General features: G+C 43.1%; 1 protein-coding gene across 1 annotated transcript in view; it reads left to right on the forward strand.

Moving 5' to 3' along the window:
• The first annotated feature begins 13,240 nt into the window (after positions 1-13,240).
• COG3 (component of oligomeric golgi complex 3) overlaps positions 13,241-14,107 on the forward strand; it is a 61,725-nt gene continuing 60,858 nt past the window's right edge. The window contains exon 1 of the mRNA XM_010854627.1: positions 13,241-14,014. Coding sequence (XP_010852929.1) covers positions 13,838-14,014 — 177 coding nt within the window. The 5' untranslated portion in view covers positions 13,241-13,837. The remainder of the gene's footprint in view (positions 14,015-14,107) is intronic.

The following is a 14,107-nucleotide window of genomic DNA, read 5'->3' on the forward strand; positions in this document are numbered from 1 at the left end:
GATAGAATCGTGACCCCTGCATTGGCAGGCAGATTCCTAACCAGGGAAGGCCAATATGGAGTGTAATCTTAATGTCAACTGATTGTAGATGTTATCCACAGCTGCACATATCTTCATGGCAACATCTAGACTAGCACTTGCCATACACCTGGGCACTGTAGCAAGGTCAAATTGACACAAAATTTAATCATCACAGGGTAGAAAATTACTGATATTTTCTTTATGCATAATCGTATTGGTTGGTTTGAAAACTGATGTTTTGCCATTTAAAGAAAAATCTCAAAAAGGACTAATTTGGAATACAAATGTTCAAAGTACATATCCATGAAGGGCATTGGGGGAAGTGAGAGTTGCAGTGTGTGTAGCAGACTATTTGCATTTTGACTATGTTTGTAAAGTATACCTAATGTTTGTCAAACATAAAATTGAGCTGAAAGGTTAAATGGGAAACTTGTTTATTTCAGTTTTAACTACTTCTTATTCCTCAGTAAACTTAGTACTTTTGTAATTTAAAAGTTTTTTAACTTTTTTTTTTTTGGATAGTGGGGGAAACCTCTAGAAGAGTGTATCATGTACATACTTAGTCTCTAAACACCAGAGTATGTTAATACAATTTTTAGACTCCCCCTGACATAATGATTTTCATATTATATGCAGTTTCATTGTATTATATGGTAGAGCGACCACTACATTTTCATTTAAGAGGTTTTGCTTCATCAATTATAATCTTGCAAATAGATTTCTAAAACACCCCACAATTCTCTGTGGAAACAGAAACTGACAAAATGTAAGCTGTTACCTTTCTCCACTGAATGTATGCGTGAGAATCCCAGTGATTCTCGACCTAAAAGTAGTCTCATCTGACAGTTAATGCCAGGGTTATGAACAGCCAAGAACTGCTTCGTTTTGAATTGCGTGACTACTTTACCTCTTTTTTGGTGCAGGGGAGAGAGGGCTGTGTGACACGCAGGATCTTAGTTCCCAGACCAGGGATCAGACCCATGCCACCTGCAATGGAAGTGTGGCATCCTAACCACTGGGCCACCAGGGAATTCCTGCATCATTATTTTATTTAAATACTTATTTGATTTTTTATTTATATGGCTGCACCGGGCCTTAGTTATGGCATGGAAGATCTTTAGTAGCAGCATGAGTGCATGCTTAATCGCTAAGTCTGTCCGACTCTTTGCGACTCTGTGGACCGTAACCCACCAGGCTCCTCTGTCCAGGGGATTCTCCAGGCAAGAATACTGGAGTGGGTTGCTGTGCTCTCCTGCAGAGGATCTTCCCAACCCAGGGATCAGTGCCATCTCTTGCGTCTCCTGCACTGTCAGAGGGGTTCTTTACCATGAGTGCCACCTGTCTTAACTGTGGCATGTGGAATCTAGTTCCCTGACCAAGGATGGAATCTGGCCCCAGCATTGGGAGTGTGGGATCTCAGCCACTGGATGACCAGGGAAGTCCCCCTGCATCACTATTTTAATTTGCTCTACTACTTGGTGCTGTTTTACCACAATAATTTGCAGAGTGTTTGCGTGCCTGTGTGCTCAGTCATGTCCAACTCTGCGACCCCATGGACTGTAGCCCACCAGTCTCCTCTGTCCATGGAATTTTCCAGGCATGAATACTGGAGTGGCTTGCCATTTCCTACTCCAAATTTGCAGAGTAGATCATACCAAAAATACTTGCCATGTTAAATGGAAACAACCTGCGGAGGTTTGTTCATCACTTCTGGGACCTTTATGTGATAAACATTATCTTAAGGTCGCCAAGGAGTCTGAGAATTGGGGTAAGAGCGTTGTGTGTGCTATTTCTTACTGAGCTCTTTATTTACCCAGTTTCTCTTATGACACAGATTTGTTAGTGTTCAGTTCAATTGCGGTAAAATATGCGTTTAAAAACTTGCCATTTTAATCATTTTTGAGTGTATAGTTCTGTGGCATTAAGTGCACCATCATCCATCCCCATAACTGTCCCATCTGAACTCTGTACCCACTAAATAAGTCCACATTTTCTCCCTTCCTCCCAAACCTGGGAACCCCTGTTCTATTTTCAGTCTCTAGGAGGTCTTCCATGTTTTTCAATTTTTCCTCCTTTTAAAGGCTGAGCAATAGTTTTGTTATGCACATATGCCACGGTTTGCTTATTCATTCATCCATCAATGAGCACTTGGGCTGTTTGCATGTTTGAGCTATTATAAATCATACTGCTATAAATATGAATGTAGTAATGTCTCTCTGAGACTCTGCTTTCAGTCCTTTTGATTATATACCCAGAAGTGGAATTGCTGGATCATATGGTAATTGTATTTTTAATTTTTTTAAGAACTCCATACTGTTTGCTACAAGGGCTGTACTATTTGACATTCTGACCAACAGTGCCAAAGGGTTCCCCTTGATCCACATCCTTGCTAACACTTCTTGTTTTCTTTTCTTTTTTTTTAATGGTAACTATCCTAACAGATGTGAGGTGTTATCTCATTGTAGTTTTGATTTGCATTTCCCTAATAATTAGTGGCGGAGAAGGCAATGGCACCCCACTCCAGTACTCTTGCCTGGAAAATTCCATGGACGGAGGAACCTGCCAGTCCATGGGATCACTGAAAGTTGGACACGACTGAGTGACTTCACTTTCACTTTTCACTTTCACTTTCATGCATTGGAGAAGGAAATGGCAACCCACTCCAGTGTTTTTGCCTGGAGAATCCCAGGGACGGGGAAGCCTGGTGGGCTGCCGCCTATGGGGTCGCACAGAGTCGGGCACGACTAAAGTGACTTAGCAACAGCAATAATTAGTGGTGTTGAGTATCTTTTTTTTGCTGTTCTTGTTGTCCATTTGTATATCTTTGGAGAAATGTCTATTCAAGTTCTTTACTTGCGTTTGAATTGGGTTGTTCGGTCTTTTTGTTGAGTTTTGGCAGTTCTCTATATGATTCTAGATATTAATCCCTTACGAGATATATGATATGCAAATCTTTTCTCCCATTCTGTGGGTTGCCTTTTTACTCTTTGATAGTGCCTTTTGCTAAACATTATAAAACTTTATGAAGTCCAGCTTGCTTCTAAGGGCTTTATTGCTTTATGGTCTTACATGTAGGTCCTTGGTCTATTTGGAGATAATTTTTGTGTATGGTGTTAGATAAGGGTCCAACCTCCTTTCTGTGTGTGTGGATACTCAGTTTCCCCATTACCATTGAAAAGACTGTCCTTTCTCCATTGAATAGTTTTGTCAAAAATCATTTCAATATATATGTGAGGATATATTTCTGTATCTTCATGGGTCTATCTATGCCAGTTCCACAGTTTTGATTACTGTGGGTTTGTATTCAGATTTGAAATCAGGAAATGTGAATCCTGCAGTTTTATTGTTCTTTTTCGAGATTGTTTTGGCTTATTTGGGTTCTTTGAGGCTCCATATGAATTTTAGGATGGGTTTTTCTGTTTTGCAAAAACCATCATTGGGATTTTGATAAGATTGCATTGAACCTGTAGATTTATTTGGGTAGTATTGATATTTTAATAATATTAAGACTTAAAAGCCATGAACATGGGATGTATTTCCATTTATTTGTGCTTTACTTTCATTTGTCTCTAAGTATTTCTCATTTCCCTTGTGACTTCTTTACTGATACCTTGTTTGAGAGTGTGTTGTTTAATTTCCACAATTTTGTGAGTTTTTCAGTTTTCCTTTAGTTACGAATTTCTCACTTTATCTCATTGTGACCAGAGACCCTTCACAGAGACTCAAGCAAGAAGCAACCTGAAGTTCTTCTCTAAGAGTGATGAAAGAGGACTTCCTTGGTCCAGTGGTTAAGAATCTGCCTGCCAATGCAGGCGGCACGGGTTTGATCCCCGGTCAGGGAAGATTCCACGTGCCACGGGGCAACTGAGCCTGTGTGCCACAACTCCTGTGCCTGAGCTCTAGAGCCCGCAAGCTGCAGCTCCTGAAGCCCTTGTGCCGAGAGCCTGTGCTCTGCAACTAAAGAAGCCGTTGCAGTGAGAAACCTGCCTGCCGCAACTAAAGAAAGCCCAGCTGAAGCAAGAAAGACCCAGCATAGCCAAAAATAATAAATACTTTTTTAAAAAGAGCGATAGAAGAGACTGTGGAGTTTGAATCAGGCCTGGAAAGGGTCCAGCAATTTGGTTATGACTACAAATGGCTGAGTGCTCCTCCGTTCTCAACCAGGGAGGTCTTTTCTGCATCCTGGGTGAGATCCAGCCTACCTTGTACTTCCCCTTGTTAAAGGATGATTTTCAGGAAAATGTAAAAGCATGATTCGTACAAATATAAATTAATGAAACGAAAGGAGTGAAACAGGGAAGAAGTCTCAAAAAATGTCCAAGCAAATTAAAAATATAGCCAGATTTTTAGAAAACTACAATATTTTGGAAATCTTTATGACTGAAGAACATCATTGGACTTAAATAGGTAGGCAGTTTGCCTTTAAATCCTGATGTGACTTCTTTCCCCCAAGGTTCCTAATTAAAGAAAAAAAATTTTAGCTAGTTTAAAAAAATTAATTCAATGAGAGGGAATTTGTTCAATACTGAGAGTTTGAAGCCTATACTTGTATTGATTCATTTTTAAAGAGCAATAAAGTTTGTGTAAGATAAAAAATAGACAATTCTTTGAAGAGAGCAATAGTAAACTGTAAAATAGATCTTAAGAAATTTCTCTGTATACAGCTTGAGACAAGGAGATGGGGAATATGAAAGGTTAAGAAAATTGGGGGATAGAATGAAAAGATTGTATTTGGACAAGTTCCCATCAAGAAGCAGACTTTATGTAAAGACTTGAATGAAGTTAAAGAGACTGACCATGGTTGTTAGAAAACCTGGATATGAGCAGTGGTGGGAAATGGTTACCACCCCTAAACTTGAAGAAGCAAGGCTGGGAAATCAAGTTATTTTTTAGCACCATAATATAATAATGCTTTTTATTCCATTTCTTTAAATTTTATTGCTAGTAAACATGCAGTTCATAGCTTTTTGAGGTCGAAATCTTGGCAAGTAGTTATGTCTTTATTCAAAATATGCCTTGATTCTAAATTGGAAGCTGGGGGACCGTATGTCTGATCTAAGAAAGCAATTCTGTTGTGAAATAAAGTCTAACTTACTATTTAAGTAAATTGTCCAGATTTAAAGTGATTTATACAGATCACTGATGTGTGAATAAGAAACTGATACAGTGAGTAAGCAAAGAAATAATTTGAAAAGGCAAACAGATCTTCAAATACTTGTTGAAGCTATAAAAACCAACACTAAGAGAAGTGATTCTCATAATAAATTAAGGATCGTGTAGGAAGAAATTCAACAGTTTCAAATTACCATGCTCTGAAAAATGCAAGAGGGAGTTGCAGACAGGCGGGTGCCATAAGAATATTTTCTTTCAAATGATCTCATCTTGTTACTTCATTGTAAGCCATGGAGTGAACGCATAAATCTGAGAAGCCTGATGTTTAATCCATGCTCCTCACCGATGCTCTGATTTAATGTTTTGGCACTTAAAGCTCACCTACTGGGTAAAGTAAGGAGCAGGTGAGAGGAGCTTGATGCTACAGCGTCAGCTGTTTTTGCAATGTTACATTATTGGCTGGGATCTTTGGCAGTGGTCAGATTTTAGTCACCGAGTGGGGCTGACCGAGGCGAGACCTTGAGGTAGACCAGAAGGAGGATTTGGGATCTGTATCTCCCATCTCCTCCGCGTTCTCCTCCCATCCTTGATCTGGAACACCCGTGACTCTTGTCCCATGGACAGTTTTCCATTTCCGGGGGCCTATTCTAAGACATTAACGGATGAAAAGTCTTAAGAAGCAAAGATGCAGCTTTAGAATGTTTAGTTACAGACATTTATAGTACGTAATAGGGACATTCACCATTATCTGTGCCTTTAGAGCAGCAGGATATAATGTGTGGCATTTTTTTTTTCTTCTTTTTTTTGCTACGATGCCTGGCAAGCAGGATTTTAGTTGTGTGATCAGGGATCAAACCCATGCCCCCTGCTATGAAAGTTGGAGTCTAAGACACTGGACCATCAGGGAGGTTGCTTTGTGGTGTTTCTTGAACCAAAGCCTTTGATCAGTGTTTTTAATGTGTTTTCATTTCATATACATATATGTATACTTTTTTTTATGAATCAAGAGCATGATTGTTTTAGGATTGCCACATGATTTCAGCTTCTACCCCACCTCCCTTGCTATTTTAATTAAGCTATAGAAGAACAGGGATTGATTTATATGCAAATGGTATGTACAAGCTAGATTTAGAAAAGGCAGAGGAACCAGAGTGAATTGCTAACGTCCGTTGGATCGTAGAAAAAGCTAGAGAATTCCAGAAAAACATCTGCTTCATTGACTATGCTAAAGCCTTTGGCTGTGTGGATCACAACAAACTGGAAAATTCTTAAAGAGATGGGAATACTGGACCACTTTACCTGCCTCCTGAGAAATCTGTATTTCTCAGGAGGTCAAGAAGCAACAGAACCGAACATGGAACAACAGGCTGGTTCCAAATTGGGAAAGGAGTACATTAAGGCTGTATATTGTCACTCTGTTTATTTAACTTATGTGCAGAGTACATCATGTGAAATGGCGGACTGGATGAACCACAAGCCAGAGGCTTATGAAACAAACCCTCCAAAGAGACCCCAGGCCGGGATGTTGATGCTCTCCAGTGGCCACCTGGGATCCAGCTTCTGTGGCAAGGACGGGAGTATCCCCAGGCAGCCTGGTACAGATACGTGGGGTCCTAGTCGCTATTCTGGCCAGAAAGGAGTGGGCCCTGCATGGCTGTCTCGGTGTTAGGGCGAGCCGGCCACTGGCACTGGAGCCCCCCTGCACCCGCCCACCTGCTGCGGCCACCCGGAGGCGCACGTGCAGACTTGGAGGAGGGGAAGGAAGGGAAGCCAGACCACAGAAACCACGGGCAGCCCTGGCTGGCCCTGGAGGCTCACCCACAGTTGTTCTTTAGCAAGCTCACAACCCAGTAAGGAAGTTGGGGCTGGGAGAGGTGAAGCAAAAGTGGCAAAAATTTTTTTCTCCTCCTCCTGTTTCAAGTTTACAGTTCAATTCAACAAAAGGCCAGTCACATTTGATAAAAATCTGCAGATGAAAAATTTAAAATGCAGGATCTAGGTTATTTCAGGTGGATATCTGCCTGTTATGCCATGACATAATCATGAAGGTTATTTAATTTGAAAAAGAAGAGATGTGTTTTTGCTTTTTGATTGTTTTGTTTTTAATCATCAAAAACAAACAAAACATCCCTCATTTACCAACCAGGCTGTTTATTTTAAAACAGAAGGCTGGAGAGCATATTTCCACCCAGGAGAGTCCTCCAAAGGTGACCAGTACCCCCTCTCCCCACATCCAGCCGAGAGAAGAAGGAAGGGATCTACTTTGGAGGTTGGGACAACCACTTTAGACCTGTGTCAGGGTTCAGTTATTTTAGATTTACTGCTAGTACATATTTACATGTTTTCCACCATAACCTACTGGTCCCTGGCAGGGAGTCACAAGCTGAATGAGCAACACGTGGGGAATTAATACCAGCAGAGGCCAGTGGAGGTGGCTTCCAATTCTTGGTCAATCCCCTGAGGTCCAAGTCCTTCTAGCTTTCCTTTCTTTCCTCTACAGTTGGCCCAGCTGTTGCTCAATTTCCAGGCTGCTGTGGTGTTTATGCTCAGAGAAGGCAATGGCAACCCACTCCAGTGTTCTTGCCTGGAGAATCCCAGGGACGGGGGAGCCTGGTGGGCTATCGTCTATGGGGTCGCACAGAGTCTGACATGACTGAAGCAACTTAGCAGCAATAGCAGCAGTGGTGTTTATACTCACGTTCTTAATTTCAGAAAACAGTCACAAATCCCTTTCAGGAAACTTCCTTTCCTCTACCCTTTTCTGAAAGACTCCTCAAACCATTGCCTTATATATTTTGGCCACACTGTGCCATGTAGGAACCCCAAGGACTGAACTCGTGACCCCTGCAGTGGAAGCGTGGAGTCTTAGCCAGTGAACATCAGGGAATTCCCTGCAATATATATATCCCACAACCTAACTTGTCTCTGCTTCTTTATGGCAGGTCCCCAAATAGTTGCACATGTGTGTAGAACTTTATGGGTTCTCAATGGAACACTAATTAGGGACTTCTCTGGTGGTCCAGTGATTAGGACTCCACAATCCTTGGTCAGGGAAGTAAGATCCTGCAGCACAACCAAAGCAAAAAACAAAAAACACTGCCCATTCTTAACTACTCCCATTAAGAAGGGGGTCAGACCCTCCCCTTGAATCTGGCCTGACTAAAGTGACTCGCTTGGCAGAGTGCAGCAGAAATGACCTTCTGTGACTTCTGATGCAAGGTCAGAAGCTGGAACAATCTCTTCAAGCCTTGAGTCACATCCAAATACTCTGAGGTCTTCACATATGAGTGGCCTAATGGAGAGACCCTGTGGCTCCGGACATGGTGAACAGAGAGGAGTCTTTTCTGATATGCCTTCTAGAAATTCCTGACCTGCAAGATTATGAAAGATAATGAAGCAGTGGTTCATGTGGGGCATGATTTTGGGGTTTGTTAGGTAGCAATAGGTAATAGGAACTAAACCATTCCCTCTGTTGAAAAATATTTAAGCTGTGTCCGTTTTTTTCCCACAAAATTATCCTATGTATGTACTTTTTGGTGTTTAATATGTAAAAATTTCTCAGGATAGATTTCTCTCATAAAATTGCTGGATCAAAGGGCTATCTTCTCTTTCCATTTCTCTGGCCTGTGCTTTGATAGGTGTTGGCAAGTTTCCCTCTAGAAAAGAGTGTATAAAAGTGGCCTTTTCCTTCAACTTCCCAAATATCTTTGAGGTCTCACCTCATCATCCTGTGTTTCATTTATTTACATTTAAATGGGAGAAAAACCTGCCTTACAGGGTTTCGATCAAGAGGTCAAAAGGGAAATTTGAATAACTTTATAAATGAAAATGTCATCTACGACGGTATGGGACCTTGGTCACTTGGGGATGAGACTCCTGTGATCTCATCTTTGTCATTTTCCCAAGATCAGTTCAGTTCAGTCGTTCAGTCATGTCTGACTCTTTGCGACCCCATGGACTGCAGCATGCCAGGCTTCCCTCTCCATCACCAACTCCTGGAACTTGCTCAAACTCACGTCCATTGAGTCAGTTTACCATCCAACCATCTCATCCTCTGTTGTCTCCTTCTCTTCCTGCCTTAAATCTGTCTTAGCATCAGGATCTTTCCTAATGAGCCAGTTCCTTGCATCAGGTGGCCAAAGCATTGGAGCTTCAGCTTCAGCATCGGTCCTTCCAGTGAATATTCAGGACTGATTTCCTTTAGGATGGACTGGTTGGATCTCCTTGCAGTCCAAGGGACTCTCAAGAGTCTTTTCCGACACCAAGGTAGCCTTTGCAGCCCTGTCTTCTCATTTCTCTTTTTCATGCACACACATTGTGTGAATACATCGTGTGTGCATCTGTGTGTGCTCAGTCGCGTCTGACTGTTTACAACCCCATGGACTGTAGCCCGCCAGGGTCCTCTGTCAATGAGATTTCCCAGGCAAGAATACTAGAGGCTGCCATTTCCTTCTCCATGTGAATACATATGTGTGCGTTATACATACATGCATATATACACATATATGGGATATGAGTGTTTATCAATTTGAGTGATTTTATGGGAACACTTATCAATACTTGAATCAAATAAATATATTGTTAAAAATTACAGTAGAGAGAGTTCCCTGGTGGTCTAGTGGCTAGGATTTGGAGCTTTCACCATTATGACTTGGGTTCAGTCCCTGGTTGGGCAACTGTGATCCTGCAAGCTGTGAGGTGAGGGGCGCCACCCCCCCCCCAAAAAAAATTACGGTAGCAAAGCTTGTCATGGCATCTAGTGCATCTGGGAATAGGCTAATCAGCAGTTGGAAATAGGAAGAAATTTGACTTGTGATATAGAGTATAAAAGTGGATCCATTATAGGAAATTTGTACTTTTTCTGGAGGTGGGGGGGCCACTAGATAGTATTTGCTCATACAGAAAAGAACACTACTGTATGAAGCAGAATTCAGCATATTATATTCCACACTCTCCACTGAATTTTGAGCAACTAGTGCATTGTTCCGGAGAAGGCAATGGCACCGCACTCTAGTACTCTTGCCTGGAAAATCCCATGGACGCAGGAGCCTGGTAGGCTGCAGTCCACACGGTCGCACAGAGTTGGACATGACTGAAGCGACTTGGCAGCAGCAGCAGCATGATTATGGGGCTTCCCTGGTGGCTCAGCGGTAAAGAATCTACCTGCAGGGGGCTGGGGTTTGATCCTTGGGTTGGGAACATCCCTTGGAGAAGGAAATTGCAACCCACTCTGGTATTCTTGCCTGGACAATCCCATGGACAGAGGAGCCTGGTGGGCTACAGTCCACTGGGTCGCAGAGTCGGTCACAACTTAGTGACTAAACAACAACCACAGTAACAAAGCATGATTATGGGTTTAGGAAAATCTGCAATATAAACACATTTGTGAGAGAAGATGCCTCTGAAGGAGGATTTGGCCTCTGAAGGATAATACTTGGTGAAGAATTATCATCGCAAAGCTCAACAGGATAAACTTCATTTCTGATATTTTTGTAATCAGTCAGGCCTGAAAAGGAGGAAGTGTGTTTTAGGTATACTAATTAAACAAACAAAAAACCCCTTAACTTAGATGTAAAACTCACTGGGAAAAAAAAAGGAAAAGAAAGTAATTATTAATAATTCTAACCATCTGTGAATATTTGGGGAGTGTTTCCTTTGGTCAACAGTATGATACACTATTTCATTCTCAGTTTTATAATTTCTCCAAAGAGATACACATTTGTTACAACACAAGAATTTTAACTCTTTAAAATATTTATATATTTATTTGGCTGCAGTGGGTTTTAGCTGTGGCATGTAGGATGTGCTAAGTGTGGAATCTTAACTGCTAGACCACCAGGCAAGTTTTAACTCTTGACGATGATATAATTTTCAGTTCAGTTCAGTCGCTCAGTCATGTCCGACTCTTTATGACCCCATGAACCGCAGCACGCCAGGCCTCCCTGTTCACCACCAACTCCCGGAGTCCACCCAAACCCATGTCCATTGTGTCGGTGATGCCATTTTAGACTTTAGAAAACTGCAAAAGTGCTACAGAGTTCAGATGTGCCCTTCATCCAGCTTCACCTTGTGTTACCATCTTACATAACCACATTATGTATAACCATCAAAGCTGGGAAATTACTTTGGTACACTACTGTTATCTAAACCATAGGGCTTATTTTTTTCTATAGTTTTCCCCTTTTGTCCCAAGATCCAATACAGGCTCCCACATTGCATCTACTTGTCAAGTCTCTCTCATCCCCTAAATGTAACAATTCCTCAGTCTTCCTTCTCATTTATGACTTTGACTTTTTTTGTTGTGTTTTGATTTTGACACTTTTGAAGACTACTGATGAGCAGTTTTGTAGGATGTCTGTCAATTTGAGTTTGTTTGATGTTTTCTCATAATGAGAATGTGGTTTTGCATTTCCGGCAAGAATATCACAAAAGTGATACCATGTCCTTCTTCATCTATCACATTAGGAGTTTCATGGTGATGACGTTGACCTTGATCACTTGGTTAAGGGGCTGTCTTCCAGGTTTCTCCACTGTAGTTTTTACAGCCAGCCTCACCTCCCCCCATGAATAAATATCTTTGAGAGATCCTTTGATACTATGCAAATTTCTATATCTCCTCAAACTTTGACCCACTAATTTTAGCATCCTTAGATTTTTCCCTGCTTTTTAATTATTGCTGTGATATCCTTAATGATTTTTCCCCTCGGTCTTTCTACGTTTATTTGTTGAAATTCTTTAGTAAAGTGGAGTCTTTTCTCCCCTATTTATTTATATCAGTGTGAACTCATAGGTATTTATTTTATTCTATAGGTTACGGTCAAATACTATCATTTATTTTGTTGCTGAAAATAAATGGCAGAACAGCTTTCCAATTACACATCTGTGTCGTGAATTATTGATCCAGTTCTTCAATGCTGGACATTTGAGTGGTTATTTGATACTATTTATGATGTCTGATATGGAGATGACACCACCCTTATGGCAGAAAGTGAAGAGGAACTAAAAAGCCTCTTGGTAAGTTAAAAGAGGAGAGTGAAAAAGTTGGCTGAAAGCTCAACATTCAGAAAACGAAGATCATGGCATCTGGTCCCATCACTTCATGGCAAATAGATGGAGAAACAGTGGAAACAGTGTCAGACTTTATTTTTTGGGCTCCAAAATCACAGCAGATGGTGATTGCAGCCATGAAATTAAAAGACGCTTACTCCTTGGAAGGAAAGTTATGACCAACCTAGATAGCATATTCAAAAGCAGAGACGTTACTTTGCCAACAAAGGTCCGTCTAGTCAAGGCTATGGTTTTTCCAGTGGTCATGTATGGATGTGAGAGTTGGACTGTGAAGAAGGCTGAGCGCCGAAGAATGGATGCTTTTGAACTGTGGTGTTGGAGAAGACTCTTGAGAGTCCCTTGCACTGCAAGGAGATCCAACCAGTCCATTCTGAAGGAGATCAGCCCTGGGATTTCTTTGGAAGGAATGATGCTAAAGCTGAAACTCCAGTACTTTGGCCACCTCATAAGAAGAGCTGACTCATTGGAAAAGACTCTGATGCTGGGAGGGATTGGGGGCAAGAGGAGAAGGGGACGACAGAGGATGAGATGGCTGGATACCATCACGGACTCGATGGACTTGAGTTTGAGTGAACTCCTGGAGTTGGTGTTGGACAGGGAGGCCTGGTGTGCTGCGATTCATGGGGTAGCAAAGAGTCGGACACGACTGAGCGACTGAACTGAACTGAACTGAACTGAATGATGTCTGATCGGAGAAGGCAATGGCAACCCACTCCAGTACTCTTGCCCGGAAAATCCCATGGACGGAGGAGCCTGGTAGGCTGCAGTCCATGTGGTCGCTAAGAGTCGCATATGACTGAGCGACTTCACTTTCACGCATTGGAGAAGGAAATGGCAACCCACTTCAGTATTCTTGGCCTGGAGAATCCCAGGAGCCTGAGAGGCTGCCGTCTGTGGGGTCACACAGAGTCAGACACGACTGAAGCGACTTAGCAGCAGCAGTAGCAGCATAATGCCTGATTTTGGAGGAGGACCCGGCAACCCACTCCAGTATTCTTGCCTGAAGAATCCCCATGGACAGAGGAACCTGGCAGGCTACAGTCCATGGAGTTGCAAAGAGTCGGACACGACTGAAGCGACTTAGCGTGCATGATGTCTGATATACCTAAGCCTTTGAGTTTTTATGTTTCATAAATTAGGTTTCTAACAGCGGAATTTTGAATGTTGGAAAAGTTGTGGTAACTCAACACGCCAACACGGAAATCATAATCCACAGTTTAAGGTGCTGTGAGCTGAGAGAGGTAGCAGATCCTGGAGCTCAGTAAGGCCCCTGCCGGCAGGGTCACGGAACACAGTTGTCAATAACGACACGTAACAATAAAGTTATTGATGTTGAGATAGGGACTTCCTGTAGGGGCACGTCTATTTCCGTTAGGGCCTAGAGCCTTCGTCCTGTCGGTTTACATCCCAACCGGAAATACTGGTACCCCGTCGAAAGCCACGTCGGTCCTGGACTCAGTCCCGCCCACGCAGGGGAAGGAATCACTTCCGGAGTCAGGGTGGTCTGGCTCGCCCCGCCCCGCCGCCGGTGCCGCGCTGGAAGCCTCAGCGCTCCCGGAAGTGGCCCGGGCCTCTCTGTGTCTCTCTCGGGGTCCCCACCTCCCCGCTGCTGCTGAGGGCCACTGGGGAGGCGGCGATGGCGGAGGCGGCTCTGCTGCTGTCTCTGCCAGAGGCAGCGGCGGAGCGGGACGCTCGGGAGAAGCTGGCTCTGTGGGATGGGAGAGCGGACACGACGGCGCCGCTGACCGACCGGCAGACGGACTCGGTGCTGGCGCTGAAGGCGGCTGCCGAGGCCCTGCCCGTGCCGGCCGAGGTGAGGCGACGGCGGGAGCCGGGCTGGGTCAGCTCCGTGGGCGCGTCCGCCGACGCCCGCCCTGCAGACCCCCGTCCGGGGTCTCTGCCCTCC

The sequence above is a fragment of the Bison bison genome, unplaced genomic scaffold (assembly GCF_000754665.1).
Source record: "Bison bison bison isolate TAMUID 2011002044 unplaced genomic scaffold, Bison_UMD1.0 scf7180017864345, whole genome shotgun sequence".
NCBI lineage: Eukaryota > Metazoa > Chordata > Mammalia > Artiodactyla > Bovidae > Bison > Bison bison.